General features: G+C 47.6%; 2 protein-coding genes across 20 annotated transcripts in view; one reads left to right on the top strand and one right to left on the bottom strand.

The window, feature by feature from the left end:
- Positions 1–17,994, top strand: part of GALNT11 (polypeptide N-acetylgalactosaminyltransferase 11) — a 54,951-nt gene extending 36,957 nt beyond the window's left edge. For both annotated transcript variants that reach the window (XM_075419804.1, XM_075419805.1), the window contains exons 10-12: positions 2,716–2,820; positions 14,148–14,285; positions 17,182–17,994. In XM_075419804.1, the coding sequence (XP_075275919.1) occupies positions 2,716–2,820; positions 14,148–14,285; positions 17,182–17,313 (375 nt within the window). In that variant the 3' untranslated portion in view covers positions 17,314–17,994. The remainder of the gene's footprint in view (positions 1–2,715; positions 2,821–14,147; positions 14,286–17,181) is intronic.
- A 3,789-nt stretch (positions 17,995–21,783) lies between these two features.
- Positions 21,784–22,420, bottom strand: part of KMT2C (lysine methyltransferase 2C) — a 203,103-nt gene continuing 202,466 nt past the window's right edge. For all 18 annotated transcript variants that reach the window (XM_075419784.1, XM_075419792.1, XM_075419785.1 and 15 more), the window contains one exon: positions 21,784–22,358. In XM_075419784.1, coding sequence (XP_075275899.1) covers positions 22,266–22,358 — 93 coding nt within the window. In that variant the 3' untranslated portion in view covers positions 21,784–22,265. The remainder of the gene's footprint in view (positions 22,359–22,420) is intronic.

Here is a 22,420-nt window from a genome sequence, read left to right as displayed (position 1 = left end):
CTAAATTTGTCTGACGTGTGCTTTTTATGCTCCCCAAAATAATACCTTTAAATCTGAGACAATTTTCTCAAGGTCTTCTCTGTGAGAGAGGAGACCTTTGAATAAACTAGATCATGTACACGTGGATTATGGTTAGCAGAGTCACTTCTAGCCCAATAATTGGAAGCATTAAGTAGGGATGTAGCCCTCTCCACAAGTTTGCACAGTCTGCAGTAGCTGTTGACAGTTGCTGGTCCTGCAAGTAGATTCAGGCTGGAGGACCTGAGTTCGTGCAGGACTTACTGGCATCATTACAGTTTTGCCGGGAAGCAGCTATCTGGGAATCCACAGCGTGTTCAGTGTTTTTGTATTTGTATGCCAGCCAAGCTGTGAAGTTATTAGGACAACCGTGTAGCTTCCTGGAATGAAACTGATACGATGGGCTGATTCCTGTTGTTATTAAATGCTGTTATTCCCCTAGTCAGACCTCACTGCCCCCTCACCCCCCTTAAATTTAATAGCTTTCTGCTTTCATTCAGACAGAAGTTTAACTAAGGAATTGCTGATGTGGAGGAGGCTACTGAGGGATCTGAAACCGTCAACAACACCGAAGCAGAAATCTTCCAAGTGATAATTTCCCATGGTTTAGTTTGGAGAAAAACTTTGTGCACCCTTTAATATCGGGGAGACAGGACACAGAAAAATGAAGTTCCTTGGCTTGGTTCTTCAGGGTTCAAGAATTATACCCAGCATTGTGTGAGAGAGTCAGCTTTGGCTCTGATGATTGTATAAACTATTTCCAGATGCCTACAAGGAACAGAATGATCAGCCAATGTCACCACTGTGTGCCAGACTTTAGGATTCGGGATGAATCACTCCAAATCCTAGCTTATTCTCAAAAACTAATTGGACCAGAGATAAGTGCTGGTTTGACAGCTGGGGAGAACTGTAATGATCACAAATTGTGACAGTTCTTAACAGTGTTATCAAATGCTGCTCATCATGGCCAATAAAAACAAGGACAAAAATCATACAAAACTCATGTAGCTGTATGGTTTGAAAGCCTTCTGTTGAGTGAGGAATGATGAAAATGAGAGCTCTCCTAGAAGTCTCTGGGGTGTGAAGAAATGTTACTTAGAAAGTTTTGTGTAATTAGTTTCAGATGTGTGTAGGGAACAGGAGCAACATGGCGCACTTGAGGAAGCTGCTCATGTGCCTTGGGATAGCTATTTCCAGAAATGGTGTTTAGCGAAGAATATTATTTGGTATTTGCACGCTCTAATTTTTGCTATCATGTGATGGAGCAATCCTTTCTTTTTACTGCTAGAAGTGTCTTTCGGCTTCTAAAAATCTGTAGAATAGATACAAATGTTGAGACAGCTATGTGTGTCTTTGTAATAACATACAGCTAGCTAGTTAATCAGCCTGGCCGTGAGTTCAGGACAGCAAATTTTTTTTTCCTCTATATTCCCCTCCAGATTGGAAAAAATTATTTTTAATGTGAATGCCAGGTCTGGGGCCCTGCCATCTCCCACACGTGCCACATACCCAGTAACTGTCAAATGCACTCCAATGCGCTTGGTAGGGAGCGGGGCTCTGCTGCAAGAGAGGGAATGGCAGAGCTGTGGCCATTGCTAGAATAATTACCTTTCTGCTTTGTACCCTTGGCTGCGTGCGGTGCATTTCTTGATGTACTGCCTGAATAGCCTGATCCCCACCACGCTGAGGGAACAAAAATAATCAGACCAAAAAGAAGCCTTCTGCTGGCCACCAGTTAATTTAGGGCCCGTGTATAGTTTAAAGCCAGAATAGAGGTGTTTAGTCTCGCTGAATAATTCTGGGGTTACATACATCAACACCTTGATGATTCTTGACTGTTGAAGTAGGACAAACTAATCCTCAGGCTCTGCAGAAAATCTCTTGGGTGACTTTTAGGGTGGGCATCGTTGCCCAAACCAGGAGAGACTGCTAACTTGCTGGGAACCTCCTTGTTTGCTTTGATGGTGTATGCCTGCAGTTTGGCATCCCAGTACAGGCTCCTGACCTGAATCTAGTCCCCTGATTTGACATTACTTCAAACCAGACTAGGCAGTGCATTTGAATGGGAGTGAGCTTTTGGGCGTCTGTGTAAAATTTCCCTTTTTCCCTGATCTGTCATTAAACTAACTTAGCTGATATCTATGGCTTTTCAGTTACCCGAACACTCTTGAAAATCAATTTGCAAACAATAGAAGTCTCCCAAGTTGCTTGTATTTATGTAATTATTTCTTCTTTTTCAAAGAGGTGGTCCTGCTTTGTGAAGGAAGGCTGTGGGATGAGACTTACTTTTAAGCTAAGCTGTAGTAAGATATGGTTTATACAGTACAGTTGATATTCCTGAGGTAGTGACTGCCTGGGACCTGAGACTTTCATGGAGAGTGAAGAGGGGAAAGAAACATGACAGAGTGTGGCCAGCATGTGCTAAGCCATGTTGTGTATACTGCACTTGTACCATAAAGAGGGAAATCTTGATGTAATTAGAAAGCAGAATGAACTATTGAATGCTGTCTTTTGTCCAAATTATCTGAAAAACAAAACGGTGTTTTAAAAAGGAAGGGGGGGGGGTTCTTAATTGCGGGTTGGTTGGGGGTTTTTTGGTGAGTGTACTGAGTTCTAGGGCTTCCAAAGTGTTACCATATGTTCTTGTTGGTATGTGGTGTTTGTTGCTTACTCTCTCAAACGGTTTTCCTTTCATAGTTGTATCACCTTCAAACCAACAAATGCCTGGTTGCCCAGGGCCACCCAAGTCAGAAAGGAGGCCTGGTGGTGGTTCGGGAATGTGACTACAATGATCAAAACCAGGTATGATATTCCTAATTATGTTAAATAGTGATTCACATATTGCAAATTGCTGTATGTTTTCCTGCTGGCAAAGTGCCCTAGTATAACATCTCATCAGCAAGCAGGCTGATGTCAGAATATTGTTCAAACCACAAGGCTGGCCGAGGAAACTGAAGCTTACTGCTCTGTACCTACTAATGCTGAGTGTTGGGTATTATAATCTCCCATCTTTATGGTGTAAATCTTGGTACGTGGCAGAAGACTATCCTTAAGTGGCTCCTGATGGGTTTGTAATCCACTGATTGACTCTTCAGGATTTGTAGAAGCTCTTTCAGTCAGTTCCTCGTACCAGGATTTAAGGCAGACTTTTCCTGGCCTGCTGTTCTTTGTGTACTGTACAGCTAATCCTCTTCTGCTGGAGCGGCTGTATTTGGGGTGAATGAACGATTTGTTTTTGTCTTTAAATAGAAGGAATTATAAGGAATTTAGAAAATTCTGTGGCTACAGGTGATGATTAATTGGGGATGGATGTGAAAGTCTGATGAAAGGTTTTATATTACTGCATGAAGCGTTTGCTATTCAACTTCTATTCTTTCAGGCAACAGAAATTAAAGACTTAGATAAACAATCTCCAGGGTGGAGTGATCTTCACCTAGTGCCAGAAAGAATTTTACCTAGCTAACTACTTGTTGTGTTAAATCGTTTCGAGGAGTCTGATGAGCGGCAAGGGGAAAGCTCTCCCGTTGAGTCAGGAGGTTCAGAGTGAATCCTCTTGTTATCTAAACTCCTTCTCAGGAGCTGAGCTGTGGCTGGATCCACTCCTAGTCCTAGACTTGGTCAGCGGTTTATGTCTAAGGGGTTAAGTATGGAGACACTTACGGATTCAATGTTTGCCTGTCAGAGCCTTCCCAGGGACTTCCACTGAAAGTTTCGAAAAGTTGAAACAATAGGTAATTTAGTCAAGTGACAGGTGTCACAGATTTGGGATTGCTGTTGATAAATACAGTGTCTACAGAAAATTGAGCTCAAGTTAATAGTTTAGCGCTTTAAAGTGTGTTCTCAGCGACACGTGTGTCCCTTCTTGGGGGAAGAAGAGAGGTTCAGGCCCGTCGACCTGTCCATCAGGTTTCAGGTTTGGCAGCTCCTCTAAAGAGGGTTTTCAAGTGCCAGTTTTTATACTTTTGAGATCTTTTGACGAGGTAGGACTAAGTCAGTTATGTGTCGATTGGCCGTTGGCATGGCATGTTGTGTCCTCAAAAGTGGGACTCAGAAGTTCAACGCACCCTCGGGGTGGGGAGCTCAGTATGTGCTTAGGGGGGGCCTTGTGTTGCTTATCTGAAGTAACATCTGGCTGTGCGCCCTTGCTCACACCCCAGGGGTCACTTAGTTTATAGTGGTGGGCCATCACCCCTTACTTCTGTCTGATAAGTGAAGCTCATTGTTTAAGTTAACTGCTCCCTTTGTTAACTCATTGGTGTTTCACTAATGAGTCTGAGCAAGTCTTCCTCTTGCATTGGCAAGTCCAGAAAGGCCATCGATCCACACTACTGCATTAAGAACATTATGATTTAGGACCCTGTAGGACCCAGGTCTAAAACTAGATCACATCTAAAGAGAAAAGTAATCAAAGACACAAAATAAATGGAGCATGGGATGTAATGCAGCATAGCTTGACTAAAGGCGCATTGTGCTAGGCTAACTTGTCTATGAAATGGGCAGTAGTTATCAGGGTATGGAAACTGCAGCAGAAGCAGCAGGATGATTTGTACTAGTCCCAAACAAGAAGTTGTATGCTCTGTCAGGTAATGGGACTTTCTGCCTCCTGCCTGTGTTCTCAGTGGTTGAATGTGACAGAGGGAGACAGTGTGACGGATGTTAGCCAGTGTCTGGATGAGTGTGGTTGGCTGTAGGCACCTGGTCTCCAGTTGCCACTTAGGACCAAACAACAAATTTCTGCGCTTTGCCTGTGAAGTACTGAGTAATCATCTCTCTTACCAAATTCTAGGTCCATGTTTAAAAGGTGGGTAAGTTTAAACTGGAGTGGAATTCAAGATTTTCCTATGTGATCTCTTCCTTTAGCTGCAAGAGAGTCAGCAAGTCTTCCTGCCTGTGTAAATGTAACAGTAGCTGGTTGGCACCAGTGGCTGTACATTTACGGTGCCAGAGGTGTTACGCTGCTTGCTGAGCCACCCAGTCTGTCAGTGAGAAAGCAGCAATGACTTCCAGTGGATGATGTCCTCAGTAAGAACAGATGGATCCTCACAGTTACTGTTTCCCTTCTCCTTCCTGCAGTATTTCTAATGGAGAACTGCCAGGTGGCTGGAGGAGGAAGTCTGTTGGTTTTCCTTATCAAAACCTTTTTCGGTTTGTGTTTGTTTTTTGTTTTTTTCCTCCCCCTCTTCTGAAGACAGAAACTTCAGTTAGCCTTTCGGTCTTGAGAGACACAAATTAATACTCAGATCGTTTATCTTTGGCTTCTTTTCTCATGAATCTAGTTTACTAGTGGTAAATTAAGCAATTAGTTCTCATAAAAAAATAAAAATGGCTGTGCTATCTTGTTTCACAGTGATTTTGTTCTCTGACCAAGTATGTTAACCAACACCATGGTTTTCTGCCATAAGACTTACTTTGTTCTAAAAAATCCCAAGAGTGCATTCAGGCAGCTCTTTCATATCCTTTTGAACAATCTTGCAGTAGATACATGAGAACACTGTAGAGAAAGACAGCACTTAATTAACAGCTTCTGCTCACAGAAATAGCAGGAAACTTCTGGTGTATTGAAAGTTTTTAACTGTTGTTTCTGGTAACAGAGCTCAACCCATTGGCACTTACAGCTGATTTTTGCACTAGAACCATCTGGTTTAGGCCTTTGGCCTGATAAGAAGGCCTGTGGTGAGTCTGGTGAAAGGCAGGTACCCAGCTATCCTGTCCCCTGGATGCTCACTGGCAGCAAGTTAAGTGTGTGTTGCTTAATACACACAGAGCAGAGTTATTCTGGAAGATACCAATCTACACTTTGCGATCAGAGTTTTTAGTGTTTTTCTGAGCCAAAGATGGTACTTTTTGTAGACTTTTTGCTTTTCCATAAGTGTCTAAGTGTATTTTGACCTCATGTAAGCTTTTGGCATCGTGTGGCAGTGAGTACTACAGCTTAGCTGTGCTTTCTGTGGAAACAAGTTGATGCCAGTTGGTGCTCATTTCATTTGATGCCAGTTGGTGCTCATTTTGTCTGATGCCAGCTAATTTTTCCCTGAGGCACAGGAATACGTTTTCACTGCTTATCTCTTCCAGGCTAGTTTTGCTCTGTGAATAGAGAACACCCTCCCTTGAAAAATACGTGCTACTTTTCAGTAAGTTAAAGGAGCAAGGTGCAGCCTACCTGGCAAAACATTCAAAGGGCTGGGAAGACAAAACTGAGTTGCCTTAAGACTCATTGATTGCAGTGCTTTTGGTTGGAAAATTATCTTCTGTGTAATCTTTTTCTGGAAAATGGTCATCTGTGTAATATAGATGATACATGCATGCGAGATCTGACCTTGAAAACTGGGTGTGTGGGGAAACCAGACTGAAGTCATGAGATTGGCCTTACAAGCAAGTCTGTTTTGCCTTTAGTTTATGTTTGCTTTGTTTTCTCTAGCCTTCATGGCTGCTGAGAAATTTCAAATTCTCACTTTAACTCCTGGCTTTAAAATAAATAACAGATGTTGTGTAACTTGCAGTTGTATCACCAGTGTGGGTGGTACTTTTAATTAAAGTTGACTTAGATGATCAGACAATGCTTTGGGCAGGAATGAACCTTTAGATGTCATCTAACCCAACCCCCCTGCAGTCAACAGGGACAATGATCATCATGAAGTAAAGGTAAAAATTACTCAAACATGTCAAACTATCCTATTTTCTAGGACTTGACACAACAGTGACATTCAGTTCATCTTTTTGCTACGGAAAGGAAAAGCAATAAGGGAAGTGGTTCTCACAAAGGTGACGCATCTAAAAATATTTTAAATATTTGTGTCTTTAAGTTATAGTGAAAACTAGGACATTTCATTAACTCTAACAGAAATACTTGGTCTAGGGAATAAGTGATGAAAATTTTGTAGTTAGAACAAGTAGAAGAGGTGACAGGATCTTATAGGACAAAGGTCAGTGCAGAGAGGTCTGAAGTAACAAAAGAAGCAGAAAAATTGATTGAATTTTGCCAGCAGAAGACTGATACGGAATGAAAAATTTTGCAGTTAAGAATGGTTGTATGAAGGAACTGCCAAGATTGCCAAAGTGAACACTCTGCTGATCTTCAGTGGTGTGTCTGGCCTCTTTCTGGAAACAAAACTGAGAATGCACAAGGTAGTGCGCAGCTCAAACTTCAGTGTTGAAGGAGGATGGAAGATCTTCAAGCGATTTGAAAGATCATCATGAAAGACTGGAGATGTCTGAAAAGTGGAAGAAACAAACTGGTGTAGATTCTACCCAAAACCATCATGCCAAGGTTAATCAGGCGGTGATGAGGAGACGAGGATGCTGAAGCAGGGGTTGGGCTAGATGCTGCCCTAGAGGAGGAGGAGTGGAAGTAGTTACTGAGAAACTTGGAAGAGAAGCATCAAAGAACACTGAGAAGGAAGGTTTTGGAGTGAAGCAAAATGGCCAGCCTAGGACTAACTAGTGGGAGTGTCGATGATCTAACAGCAGAAAGAAGATTGGGTTTGTCGTGCCTCTGGTGTGTGCTTGCCGCCTTCTGGACCTAAATGCGTAAAGCAAAGTTCCTTTTCCAAAAAATCTCAACACTGAATTATGTGGATTTTTTTCTACTGTTTGTTTTCAAATACACTAGGTTGACTCCTAAGCTTTACTTTCTGTGTTGTTATAACCTCTCCTCTGTGTGTTTGCTTCATTTCTGTAATTTAACCTTTCTCTTACTTCGCAATATATTAAGCTTTAAAAAGCTGGGGATGGTGCTAGGTGTCTAAGCATGTGCATCTGTGCTCTGGGTCTTTAAGAGATAACTGATTGGAGCAGGCAATTTCAGAAAAGCCCTGTTAAGACTCTTGTAGCACTTTATAAATGTAAGAATACATGCTTTAGACTCTGACTCTTGAACAGTTTGTAGAAGGATGTGCTCACATGTGCAGTTCTTCTGTAAAATCTCTTTCCCTAAACCTCTGGATCATGGCTGTTAGTTTGCTTTTCTGATACAACAGGGATTGTGAAGATGAGCAAGTTAAGTCTGCTTGCTGCTTTTCCATAAACTATTGGAGGAACAGTTCTTCAGTCCCTCTAACAAATGGTCATGAAACGTGACCAGCAGGCTGAACTGCAAAACAGAAAGCATGTATAGTCTTTGGAATGACCTTCCAGAGGATGTTGGGTTTCTGGGGCAGCAGTAGCTTAAAATAATGATTATAGACCACTGAACTTTTCTGTCATTTGGTGCTGTGATGTCATTGTTACCCATGATAACAGGAGCTGAAGTATATGCAAATAGCTGTGATGATGCAAATTGATAGGCACATCTCTTCCTCAGTGCTGAGGCAGCTTTTTTGTGCTCTTAAGCTGAATGTGTCTTTTAAAGACTGTCTGACAGAATAATAGAGCAGTGCTAATCTAAGCAACAGATTGTGACTGGTGAAAGTACTGGAATGCCTTCCTGTTGGTGTGGTTCACGGCGGGGATTTTCTTTCACACAAAGGGCTGTTTCTGTAGTAGTTACTGTCTTGTATTTACTGAAAATTTTTAATGCATTCCTCTAGTGCTAATGCAATTTGCAGACCAAATAAGAGTATATATCTACAAAGCTTTGCCAGTTGGCCAGCCGTGCCTTTCACTACACGCCACTGCTCTCTGAAAGTCTAAGAGTAGGCTGATGCGTCCTGGTTTATTTCACATCATTTTGAAATACTTATTCCCAAGGAACAGCGAGCTTCCCTTTTCTGCCTACTACAGAATCTTTGATGTCTTGTTTTTCCTTAGGTCGAGTGATAGGTTTTGTTTTAACACAGTTGTCTGTATTGACAAGTGGACTCAAAATCTTCCATAGTTAACTTGATGTTTCAAAAGGAAATGATAGTATGGGCGATCCTTCTAGATGACGAGGCACCAGTTGAGCTGTTTCCTCACTTGAATTTCCTCTGAAGTAGTTCAGCTAGCTATTATCTATTTACATTAACTAATCTGACTTTAGGAAGAATTTCATCTTTCACAAAAAAGAAGTTCAGTAACACAGCCCCATATATAGGGATATAGGGATTTGTAGAGGGAGTGAAGAGCATGCCTCCTTTACTGACAGTGGCAACCTGAAACCAGTTAAGAAATCCAAATATTATTAAAATGAGAGAGCAAAAAAGCTCCAATATCGAGTCTTCAGCGATGTCACACTGCTATCCTTGCAAGGATTTAAACTGTAGTTATCACTGAAGCTGTTCATTAACCTGTGTATGAAGAGAAGCCCTGTTTCCACCTACCCATCTGTGTGTAAATGAGATTAATGAAGTTGTCTTAGCAGTCAATCAGGAGAAGGCTGGGTGATTTGTTTGTGTTATGTGGGGGTGGAGTAAAATTTTGAAGGTGCTAGAAGCCCTAGGAGACCTCAGTCTTAAATCTACCTTTTGAGGGGACTAAATCTGAAGTCCAGGTTCTTCTGAAGCTGCACCTGCATAAAAAAATGTTTATACTGAGTTCATACTTTGAACGTCCTCCCATTTATTTTGTCCATGAGACCTACTCTAGCACACGCTGTGCATCTGTCTGTAGGTGACCAGAAGGATACACATGACGTCTTTGCATGTGAGAACACGTACCCCAGATCTGTGGGTCCCATTTCCACTATGGGAAAGTTGAACCAGCTGCTGCAGGCCGGGTGGCTAAGCACGAGCAGAACCTCTGTGCCCCTGTAGTGCAAGGTGAAGGCACTGGATCTGGTGGGTGGGAGGCTTCGGTGGGCGTCTTGAGCACTGCCAGACCTGAAATGCTTTGCCTTAGGGACAATCTCTAGGTGCTCCGGGGACATCTAGGACCTCAGAAGGGTTGGTCGGCAGCTGAATGGGCCACTGCACTCCAAGGCTGCAGGGCTCCTTGTGCCTGTCCTCTTACCCCGTTGCCTGTGTTGAGAGGCAGGGAAAAGATTGCTCCTAGAAAGAGGCCAGTCCTACAGCATTCACCAAATTAGATCATTTAACCCAAAACTTGCTCAATTTCATTATGGACAGAGGTTTTTCTGTAATGTCTTTCCTTTAGGTTCTGTTTGAAAACAGAATGATTCATTATATTCTAATCCCATCCTGGTGTTTTCCTTTGTCTTCAGTGAAAATGGTCAGTGATTTTCCTTAGGCTTGTGGAGCACAGCAGTCATTAGCAACTAGAGGTGCTGCATTCCTTTCTGGTGGGACTGGGCACAATTCCATTTTTAGAAACCGAAATCTGACAGGGATGCTCTTCTAGATGTTAGGAACTAAATGCAGGATGAAAATACCCTGCACCTCATCTGTTAGCTTTTTTTTTTTATAAAATAAATTTTTAAAATGCCATTTTCTGTAGAAAATACATAGGAGGATAAAACAAGACATCACTCAGAACCTGAGATATAAACCCTAGGCAGGCACCTTATTAATTACAGACTTCTGATACTGTGCTTGAGCCTGAGCCCAAGCAAGTCATGGGCAAAAAAGAAAATGAGAGCAGTTCATGCTCCTTGTAGATCAGATACCAGTGGTGCTGGCTGCCAGGAGCCGTTTCCTTCCTTTGCTGGGCTGTTGCTCCTGCCAGCCTGTAACAACAAGAGCTAACCATCATCCTTCCAGTCTTCAGCAGCAAAGCGGTTAATAAATTCTGGACTATGCGAAGGCTTGCAGTTATATAACAAAAAAAAACCCATGGGGTGGCTTTGCTTTCCTCATGCTTGAATCTGTTAATAATCCGCAGGCTCATACTGATACTCTAATCTGAATTTGGAACCATAATGTGTCCCAAATTCAGGCCTTTTTTTCTCTTTCCTTTGTTTTCTACACCAAACACAGAAATGGTTTGGACTTAATTGTGACCGTCTTGTATAAGCCTTTCTAGAGAAGTATCACACTGGATTTAACCACTGTTTGTGTTCTTTGCCATTACTTAGCATTTGATTAAAGGTCTGCTCCCTGTGTCCCTGCAGTCTTCTCTCTCAATTCTTACCAGTTGTTTGGATTTGGCTCCATCATCATTCTTCTTTTGATAATAATACTCTTCTGGCAAGTCCTGCTATTTCTCCATTCTCTCCTCCTATTTAATCTTGCCATATTTTCTTTCTCATGACAGGTTTTAAACAGAAAAAGTATGTTAGAAGGCATGGAACGCCTGAGGTTAGGGCAAATTTTAATGTAATACCTGCACTTCCTCAAAGGAGGACTATTGCAATAGTCACTGTGATAATGAATGAGCTCTGTGCCTCTCAGTCGTGCCATCCAGCTGAGGCAGTGTCCTGAATCGCAGCTCCCTCCAGAAGGCTGGTTTTAGTTTCATCACACACACACACAGAAATAAAAATTGGTTGTTTTATTTGCCTGACTTTTCTGCCTGGAATTTGATATTCTGTATTCTGAGTGTGAAACTCATGCAGACTTAATTAAAAAAAAAAAAAAAGGCGCAGCAGGCATGGTTACTGCGGCACTGAGCTGTGTGGCATCAAGACCAGGCTGGAAGAAGAGTGCAGCAGAAGAGCTTGGCGTGCCTGTAGGGACAGGTAGTTCTGGTTCAGTTATGAGTGGCTCGATGCCGTCTCCTTCCCAGGGGCAGCAGTCAGGAGGGCGGGAGGTGATGCTGGCAAGTGAGGTGGCTGAGCAGGGATGCTCCTTGTACCCACCAGACTGGGGTCGGGTCTGGGAATGGCAGCGGAGCAAGAGATCTGTCCCACAGTGCTGTCACCTTCTTAGCACCCAGTGGGACTGGGAGATGGTGCCCAGGTGCCGTGGGAGTGCAGGGCCCCACTGTGCATTCAGAATAGCAGTTGTTTGGCGTTTAGCCAGGTGGTCTCAGTATGTTCCCTGCACTGCAGAGTTACATTTTTTATATACTTTATCCTCTTTTTCCCTACTACCCTGTAACCCAGGGTATTTTGAGGTGCGCACACCAAGGTTCCTTCATTTCTTTGCTTTCTGGCATAGAGGTCGGAGTCTGCTGTTGGTTATGAAAGCGCCAGATCCTCCGCCTGACTGATACTGGCCCAGGGCTTTGCAGGCCTGAAGAATGGAGGGGGGATCAGCAGCTCCTGCAGTTAGACTGGAGCAATGGTCCAGCTTCCCAACCCTTCAGCTGTGCCAGATGTGCCTTGCTTTAAAGCAAGGCTTAGGCAGCCCAGTGAGACCCAGCAGGGTCTGGGCATGGACTGCAGCAACTGCAGGTGCCCGGCACTTTCTGACGCCAACAATAAAAATACCTGCTTCTGCTAAGGTAGCACATGGGAGAGGAGAAACTGACAGCTGGAGTCTGTCCTTGCTTCTTGTTAGAGGTGGCGATAGTTTTCAGTGCAATAACAGAGAAACTGCTGTAATGTCATGTAAATTCTGGAACCTGAATGCCGCTGAATTTGCAAATGTGAACTTGCTTTATACAAGTGGGTGCCAGAGAGGGGCTGAATTCAGTTCCCACCACTGTGCGAGCTGCTAGGATGTTGTGGAGGTTCTTGAGGTCCAGATCAAGGCATTTTCATGTCGGTTCAGCCAAAGCGAAGTGGCTGTGAAACGGGGAGGGTGATGTCCATCTGAGCACGGCACAGAATCAGAGAATGTTCGGGGTTGGAAGGGACCTCTGTGGGTCATCTAGCCCAACCCCCCTGCCGAAGCAGGGTCACCTACAGCAGGCTGCACAGGACCTTGTCCAGGCGGGTCTTGAATATCTCCAGAGAAGGAGACTCCACAACCTCCCTGGGCAGCCTGTTCCAGTGCTCCAGCACCCTCAGAGGGAAGAAGTTCTTCCTCATCTTCAGATGGAACTTCCTATGTTTCAGTTTGTGCCCATTGCCCCTTGTCCTGTCGCTGGGCACCACTGAAAAGAGCTTGGTCCCATCCTCCTGACACCCACCCTTCAGATATTTATAAGCATATATTAGGTCCCATCACAGCCTTCTTTTCTTCAGGCTGAACAAGCCCAGCTCCCTCAGCCTCTCCTCGTAGGGGAGATATTCCAGTCCCCTCACCGTCCTCGTAGCCCTCCTCTGGACTCTCTCCAGTAGCTCTTCATCTTTCTTGAAGTGGGGAGCCCAGAACTGGACAGAGTACTCCAAATGGGGCCTCACTAGGGCAGTGTAGAGGGGAAGGAGAACCTCCCTCGACCTGCTGACCACACTCCTCCTAATGCATCCCAGGATCCCATTGGCTTTCTTGGCAGCCAGGGCACACTGCTGGCTCATGGTCTACCTGTCGTCCACTAGGACATCCAGGTCCCTCTCCACAGAGGTGCTTTTCCAGCTAGCAAAAGCAGTCTTTCTGGGGAGCAGAGGCGGCCATAAGCCTGTCAGTTATGGCGCGTGTCGTTTCAGCGTGGGAATGGTAAAGCAGCAATTTTTCTTGCTCCCTGGAGAGCAGTATGGAAAGTTTTGATAGTGCTTGGGTTCTGGTGATCATCTGAGTGAAGATCTCCGAGCACCATACCACCAGCTGCAAGGGGCAGGACCCTGGGACCAGTGTGGGGACTAGTGTAGGCTGCCTGGCACCAGGATTTGCATAGGTGATTTTGGTTTCTCGTCATTCAGCATCTACAAGCTGACCCCAGGTCACAATGTTAAGTAAATTCCTATGTGTTTATGGCTAAGTGCAGCAGTTTCAAAGACTGGAGATACCTTTTGGCCTTGAGTGCCTGCCAAGCTACTTCTCCACAGCTTTTGGACCATCTGGTGTCACTCAGTGTCCTCTCTGGCCCCCGTGCTGTCTTGCTGCACGACGCTGAGGCAATCCACCAGCCCTTCCTTCATGACTAAAGGGTCACCTTTGGATACAGAGAGTTACTGCCAGAATTGAGGACTTGGCTCAGAGAGCAGCTGGTCACCTGCTCAGAGATCGCTGCTTCCCTGTCGCGTTAACTTCTCTAGCTGCTGGGACAGGAGAAGCATGTGAGGGCTGCTTGGGTTGAGGATCGCCGGTTACAGAGCAGAACCACAAGCAGCCGTTTTGGTGGCCCAGAGTGGGGTGACGCTGTGTGGTGCGGGGAAGGCCGCAGAGCACTGCAGCTGCGTTGCAGGTGCTGGGAGGAAGGCGGCAGAGAGGCAGCGGGCATTGCGAGGCGCATCTCTGACGTCCAGATGCGAAGGCACCTCTGCAGCTGAACAAAAGGCGCAAGGCATCTGCCCTGAGGTGTTGGGATAAACGTCTTTCTGTCTCCTCTTTCAGGTCTGGATTTACAATGAAGATCACGAGCTGATTTTAAACAATCTCCTTTGCTTGGATGTTTCGGAAACTCGCTCATCCGATCCACCTCGTCTCATGAAGTGCCATGGGTCCGGTGGCTCGCAGCAGTGGACGTTCGGGGTGAGTGGAGCATCTTGCACATAGCGCGTTGCTTGTAATTAGCATCTCAATAAGTGTCAATAGCACTAACAGGACATCAGGGTTGAGGTTAATTAGGACCAAACCTCAGATGTACCTAGTCAGTTGTACTGGACCAGGCCCAGCCAGTGGAAAAGTTTCACGGGCTTTTGCTGGTTGTGTTTCAGCCTGAACGAGACTTCTGTTGAGTTGAGGGCCATGCAGGCCCTGTGTGATATAGGAAGGTTTCTGCAGCTCCGTTCAGCCTGTTTTCTGCATGTCGCAGCCGCTCGCAGCACTGTGGCTCACAGGGATGTGCCAGGGAGAACAGACTCCACCCCGCAGCTCGTCGTGGTGGTGTGTCTGCGGGGCTGCGAGACGGGCGCAGTCCGTGTGCTGGTTTGCGCTTGGTGCTTGAAGAAGCGCAGGGCAGAGCAGAGGACTGAGAGAGGAGTTCTTTTGCTGTTGCTTCTGCCCTGTAATTGCATCGCGTTAGTTCAGTCGCTCGGAGTCTGGAGTGGCCGATTTCACAAAACTGAGCCAGTGCCGCACGCACGAGAGGTGGCTGCGGGGTGTTCACTCGGGGGCTGCTCCCTCGCACGCCCTCCGCACAGCCACGAGTCGGTAGCACAGCCATCGCTGGACGAAGAGCAGGCGCTGCCGGAACTGCCTGTTGCGCGTCCGGGACAGCTCTGCATGAACTGTCGTGGGCTCACAGCGCGCTGCTCCGTGGCAGCACGAGCCCTGACTGCGGTCAGATGAGGAGGCTGTTGCAGTCCAGGGTGGGCTGGAGCTGACCGAGGCGGATCCGGTGTGAGCCCAGGGTTGCGTGTGTCTGGTGCTTGCACCAGCAGAGCTACAGCCACGGCTGCAAATGGTGCTGGGAGCAGTGAGCTTCAGCAGTTCGGCTGCTGGTACGAGATTTTAGAATACTGAGAGAATGGCTGTTGCAATTCAGTGCACGTAACTGCTGGGCGGTGGCGGTGGGCAATCTGGGCTTGGCGTGTGAAACGCAGGCTTTGGGCTGGCCATTGCCCCCGGGGGGGATCTGTAACAGTGTCGCCGTGGTGCTCGGTAATGATCCACAGCAAAAGAAAGTGAATCAAATATTAGGATTGAGTAGGAAAGGAACAGGAACCAAAGCAGAAAAATGGCGTCACGCCATTGTGGTTTGCTTCTACTGCACACACTGGTCACCTCCTCTCAGAGAGGCTAAATTAGGGCTGGAGAAGGTTCAGAGATGGTGGCGGGGTAATCACATTGGCCAAGGGCTGGGTCCTGCAATTGGGTCACAACAACCCCATGCAACGCTACAGGCTTGGGGAGGAGTGGCTGGAGAGCTGGCCGGTGGAAAAGGACCTGGGGATGTTGGTCGACAGCCGGCTGAACATGAGCCAGCAGTGTGCCCAGGTGGCCAAGAAGGCCAACGGCATCCTGGCTTGGATCAGGAATAGTGTGGCCAGCAGGAGCAGGGAGGGGATCGTGCCCCTGTAGTCGGCACTGGTGAGGCTGCACCTCGAGTACTGTGTTCAGTTTTGGGCCGCTCAGTACAAGAAGGGCATTGAGGTGCTGGAGCATGTTCAGAGAAGGGCAACGAGGCTGGTGAGGGGTCTGGAGAACAGGTCTTATGAGGAGCGGCTGAGGGACCTGGGGCTGTTTAGTGTGGAGGAGGCTGAAGGGGGACCTTATTGCTCCCTACAACTACCTGAAGGAGGTTGTAGTGAGGCAGGTTTTGGTCTCTTCTCCCAGGTAACTAGTGATAGGACAAGAGGCAATGGCCTCAAGTTGTGTCAGGGGAGGTTCAGTTTAGATATTAGGAAAAATTTCTTTACTGAAAGAGTGGTCAGACATTGGAACAGGCTGCCCAGGGAGGTGGTGGAGTCCCTATCCCTGGAGGTGTTCAAGAAATGTGTCTATGTGGCCATTCGGGATATGGTTTAGTAGGCATGGTGGTGTTGGGCTGACGGTTGGACTTGATGATCTTAGAGGTCTTTTCCAACCTTAATGATTCTGTGAAGGTGTGGGGCACCTTTCACACGAGGAATACGGGAGCAGGCCAGGACTCTTCAGATAAGTGAAGACTGGTGGGAACAAGGGGCAGCACGTTAGGCCTGAGAGTCACTGGTACAGAGAAGGGCCAGCTGCGCGCAGTCGGTGACAGCACAAGGCTCGGCATGGGGGGTGTTCTGGAGGAGCGTTGCGTTTTCTTGCCACGTTCTCCACTTCATTGGACATCTGCTTACAGCCATAAGCAGTGATGCAGAGTACGGTGCGGCTGTTGTCACGTATCTGCTCCCTCCATGCAGGAGAGCAGGAGGTTGCTGCCCACGGGAGCTGCGGGGGCCGTGCAGAGAACCCTTTCTGGACAGAGAAGGGGTCCTCAGATCAGTTGTTAGTGGGAGGAGAGGACAGGCTCCTCCAGGGGGAAAAAAAGAGCAGAAGGATCTGTTTCCTTCTTGGATCTGACTGGGGTCTGGCCTTGCTCGGGTGTTGGGACCCACTGCGCGCAAGAGGCCGGTGACGCCGTGGGGCAGCTCCCCGGCACAGAGGTGTGGAAGGCAGTGGCATTGCCAAGGCCTGGCCTGATGGGTGCTGCGCCGTGGCCGTGTGGGCTCCCTCTGAGGGCTGGGCAGCAGTTCTGATCATCCCTCCACCTCGTGGAGAGACTGCGCTGTAAGCAAAATCCGAACTGGGTGCCTGTAAGGAGGCGAGAGCCTGCATTGGAAGAGCTGAAGGTGGTTACGGGGTGTGCTGGGCTCTGGCGCTGCGGCGGGGCTGCCGGGTCCGGGAGGCTGCTGGAAGGCTCCTCCGTCAGGGAGGAGTTTCGGCTTCAGTTGCGCGGTGGAGTAGGGCAGAAGTTTTAATAAATAAACCCCCCCCGTCTTTCTCTCCCCTCTAGAAGAACAACCGCCTCTACCAGGTCTCGGTGGGCCAGTGCATGAAGGTGGTGGACCCGCTCAGCCACAAAGGGTACGTGGCCATGGCCATCTGCGACGGGTCCCTCCCTCAGCAGTGGCACTTTGAGAGCTGAGGCGGCGCGGACGCGGCTGGGAGATGTTATGCCAAGACCCCCTTGCCCTTCAGCCCGGATTTTAAGTCGTTCTGGAGGCCTTTGCGAGGAGCCCTGAGCTGCTGCACCCGGCCCCACCGCCGCCAGGAGCCTTCAGAGGCACGCTGCTGCCGAGAGCTGTGCGCGCGGGTCCGGGCAGCCGCCGGTCCCCGGCCAGGTGCAGCAGTAACGGCCGCAGCCCCACCGCGGAACAACACGTGGAAGTGCAATTCATCGTCGGTTCCTTGGCTGGTCCTGGATTGTTGAACTGTTTGGAAGTAAGAGAAATTATTAGAGCAGCGTAATTTAAATTGCGAGATTTTAGCTTTGTGGATCTTTTAAATGACAGTGACAGAAAGGAGTCCCCATCAAGTACTTCATGTGCAGCATCTGATTTAATTTCCGTTCTTAGGATGGTTTTACTGGCCAAACTGTTTTACTTGTTCTGGAAAATATTTTTGTTCTCTTTTATCTTCTGAAAATTGTCATTTGTAATATTTAAATTTAGTTCTTTTAATTTACAATTTTAGGACATTTCATGTAGTTTAAATTCGTAGCTGTCATTCGTCGCCTCCTATTTAAAACAAAGTAACTATTGCAAAGTCTATTTTGATGACTCATGACAGTAGCTGCATTTAAAATAAAGTATCATTTTTTTATTAATCTGTACGGCCTTCCTCGTTGTAGCTGTCGGACCAGAAAGCACCCGCTAAGAGACTGGTATGAGCTCATGCCATGTGATTTGGGTCTTCCCGTGTTTTCACTCCCTTTTCTTCGCAGCCGGCTCGTTCTCGCTCTCTCACGTCTTTGAACTTTTGACAGAGAATTTCTCTTTTTGGGTTTTTTTTCCTGCACTTTTCTGTTCCCTTCCCAAGTTCATTCGTTTCACTTTTTGCCTTTCTTTGGCTTCCCGCCTCAGCCCTCAGTGCTCCATCAGTGCGTGGAAGCTGCTGCCGGAGAGGAAAGCTGTTCTCGCTCGCGTGGTTTCCCTTCGCCACGCTGGCCATGTTCGTCCCTGGGACGCGTGCGGCTCGCGCGTCGCCAGCGCCCCGACAGCCTGGCCCTTCGCTTGGGCAGCAGAAGCGTTTCCAACCACACCAAAGCTGCGGCACCCGGTCACTGACGTTTGGGCAGCGCCAGGCAAAGAACGATCATGTTCGAGTAATGACAGACCCCCGCCTTCCCGCAGCGAGGAGAGGTTCACCCTGCCAGGCTGCGCTTGGTCCCGCCGCGGTCACCCTGCGGGGAGGAGGGTGAGAGCGGTCCCTGCCTGGCGCGGCGGTGGCGGCAGCAGGGAGGAGCCAGGTAAGCAGGGTTTAACTGTAAACCAGGACAACAGGCCGAGGTGGAAGTGCTTCCAGGTAAAGCGTTACAATTTAGACACCACCACGTTCCTGCCTGCCAAGAAATGCCTGTAAACACCGCCCCAGCCCCCTTCGGCAGCTGCATGCAGCCATGCCGTGTGCTGTCCTGGGCCCGGCGGCCCTGACCGGGGCTCCCACGGCATGAGATCGGTTCCCAAACCGCTGCTGCCACGCGCCATCGCACTGCCGGCCTTTGGGGCTGGAGCAGGCGCAGGGCCGCAGCTCGCAGCCGCCTCCACCGTGTCCGCAGCAGCGAGGGTGGCGTGAAGCCAGCCAGCACGGTGTGCCCCTGGCTGGAGCGCCGGTCTGTGCTCCCGTCCCCGGCCAGCGCCGGCTTCCTGGGTGCCACTTGCGTGCGGCGTGAAGGCCCATCCTCGCCGTGGCTGCAAGGATGGGCTGCAGCTCCGGTCATAGCAGGCTGCTGAGCCCCGGCGGCCCCCGCGCGCCAGCCTGAGGCAGCAGTGGGTGCTGGCGCAGCTGCTCCCGGCTGCGCGCCGGGCTGACCTGCAGGATGCGGCAGCGGTGGCTGTTGAATTGGTGGCGCGGTAGCCTTGCTCTGCCTTTTTTTCTGGGGCCTTTATGTTGTCTTTCTAGAAAAATCAAATCCTCAAAGAGGCACAGCACAAACTTGCGTTATTTACGGTCCGAGTCTGTTGCCACAGAATTTCTGACCTTTTGCTCCTGGTGAGGAAAGCCGGGGGCTGCTGTCGAAACCAGCCTGACACGCGTGGGCTGTACGGCTGCAGTGAGACAGCAGGAGAGCGGCTGGACCGCGGCCTCACGCCTGGATTGTTCCATGATGCAAAGGAGAGAAACATTCTACCTCACGCTCGTACAAATACTGCACCTTTTGTTTTAAAAGAAAAAAAAATCCAGCACTGCCCAGGTTTGTGGCTGGGCTGAGCCCTCCCAGGCGGGCTGGGCCGGGGTCCCTCCGCATGCCCAGGGTCCGGTGCCCGTTGACAGCACTTTGGCCAGTGTCAGCCGCTTCTGCAGCGAAGGGGCTGGGCCCAGGCGCGGCTGCACAGCCAGGCCGCCACCCGCAGAAGCCGAACACGCCAGGAGAAGGTGATCATTCTCGGCTCGGCCCACGGCGAGCTCGCGGTCCTGAGGAGGCAGTTCCGGTTTCTCGCTGCTGTTGTGACTGCTCACAGCTGGGAACGGCGCTGAGGAGCAGGAAGGAGAAGCGTTGTCCAGGCTCTGAGCTGTTGCAGCACTCCGTTTGCCGTTGTCATCCTGAGAAATTTATTATTTGTAAAGAAACCGCGCCCAGGATGAATTTTTAAGCCTCTGTGTCACAACATTTCCTTCTTGCTGCCTCCTGGAGCTGGTAGTGACCGTGGCTGGGGCAGCTTTGCGTTGCAGCTCCCTTCCCTCGTGTGTCGGGTGCTGCGCCGGCCATGCCGGGGCCCAGGGCAGGCGGCTGCTCCCACCGCCAGGCGCCGAAGCGCGCGAGATGAGCCGAGCAATGCCAGCGGCGAGGGGCTTGGGCCTGGCCCCGCTCCCACGCTCAGGCTGCCCGGGCAGGAGGGGAGGGAAATGCTCCTCGGAAACCCCAGAAGGAGGAGGAAACGGGCCCTCCCGCTGAAAACAGGAGGATGCGAGTTATAGATGTAAAATATTTTTATTTGTAAATGCTGATCTTCTAAATCTGTTTCCACAAATTCCAAAACCCATAACACTCTGTATACTTCAAAAAATTCTTTTTTTTGTGTGGTTTTTGTATTTTTTTTGCCAACATTAGATGCTATTATACAGAACAGAAAAAACTGTAGGACAAATACTGGTAAGGATGTTGGAATATTGTACAAGAGAAGAAAAATATTCAAGAAACAATTTCATACAGCTATTTATCAAGAGAAAAATATATACAATTGATTTATTCTGTAAGATAAAAATACATCATGCCATATACATTACAAGTTCAGAACTGTATTACTGAATATACCAACAGTTTACAGTCCACTTTAATTGTGCACACAAAAAAAAAAACTTCATTTTTTTTTTTTTAATATTTAGCCTGTGAAGTGTCAGTACCAGAATTTTAAGTACAAAATAAAAAGCTAACCTGGTTCAAAATGCTGATTAAATTTCTACAAGCAAACACAAAACAGTGTTTATTTTTTTTAAAGAAATGTAAACAAAACCAATCCATACAAACACGTCTTTAAATTACATTTTCCAAACCCCTATTGCCAGAGTCCTGCAGCTGCAAGCACGTCACATCTAATTTTTTTTTTCTCCTCATTTTCCTTTTCAGAAGGCTATCGCTCAGACTGAAGCTCCAACTACGGGATTCTACGCCCTTTACGTGATTTAACGCAGGCTGAACGCTCACCTAATCTCGACTACTTTTGCTGAAGATAAAAAAATGACGTTCAGCCTCTATTTTGGGTGGTTTTAGCAGTTATTCACAGTTATCACAAATTGTAAGCACAAAAAAACCTGACTTAAGAAATAGGGATGCAACAATATAATACAAACAGAATTCATCCAAGTTCCCCAGACACCTACAGAAGTCAGAGCTGTACCACGCACGCCCTCACCGGGCTTAAGGTTTCCTTAAAAAACTCACTCGTAAGACCACAGTCGCGACTGCTTTCAGCGTAAAACCCCCCGCGCTGGCTCCGCTGAGGTTGTGGTGACTCCGGCGGCGGGCGCCCGCGGCTGCGCGGGCCGGCGTTCGATCATATTGTGACATCCCTACTGACAGTTTAGCAGAGCACCCCAGCTGCGGCAGAGCCTGGGAGCATTTGGTCAAGAACTATTTTTATACGGTGTGTGTTTTTTTTTTTTTTCTCAAAATATTTACACTTTTGTACAAAGTAACAGAGTTTGTTAGTTCTGCAGGTAACAGCAGCAGCTTGGCTTTCTTCTAACTTTCTTTTTAAAAATAGCTTCATTCACTTATTCAATAATAAATACAAAAAGGTTCTCTTATTTTACAGAAATCAAAAACTACAATAAACTGACTCATGGAATCAAGTATTTAAATGTATTTTAGTGCAAGTTATTTTTTCCCTTAGCTCTATCCCTAAGGAAGTCGTTTCAGTACATTCCTTGTTCAGTGGTGTCTACTTTTATTTAAAATTTTTCTTTAATTAGAGGGCCTGCCCCTTTATCAAATAAGGCTGTGGCCAGCACTTTGGACTTCTCCCTTTCGCTGGTGATCTCAGTCTTACATTCATAGGCGCCCACCTGCCCGCCCGCAGGTCGGCCGTCGGTTCTTTGCCCCAGTTACACAGTTTCTCCTTAGTCAGCTCCAAAACAAAAGTGCTGGACCATTCCGTTCGCTCCGTTGAACCTCCGCCTGGCTGGGAAGTCAGCTGCAGATTTTGCCGGCTTGCTTCTGGCGCTTGGGTTTGTGGGTGGTTGTGGGCTTTTTTTTCATTTTTTTTCTTTTTCAATACTTGAGTAGAAATCTGTACTTCCAGAAGTGATTTTTTTTTTTTCGTTCTTTCTTTCTTTCCCCCATCAAAAAAAAGGCAACAATTTTCCATCGACAAAATCAAAACGCGAATCACTTCTTCCTAGGGACAAGCAGCCCTCAGAGACAGCAAGGAATGCATTCTAGTTCATCCACTTTCGGCAGTTTACGGCTCCACAGTGACATGGAATCTTGTGCTGGTCATCTTCAAAATCAAACTTGTAGTCATAGCAAAGCTGGAAGGAGAAGCAGGAGAACGGTTACGGAACAACCGGGATCTGCTGCAGCTTTCCTCGTA

Source organism: Opisthocomus hoazin, chromosome 4 (genome assembly GCF_030867145.1).
Source record: "Opisthocomus hoazin isolate bOpiHoa1 chromosome 4, bOpiHoa1.hap1, whole genome shotgun sequence".
NCBI classification, from domain to species: Eukaryota; Metazoa; Chordata; class Aves; order Opisthocomiformes; family Opisthocomidae; genus Opisthocomus; species Opisthocomus hoazin.
Note: the sequence above shows the minus strand (reverse complement) of the source record. Positions and strands in the feature narration are given on the sequence as shown.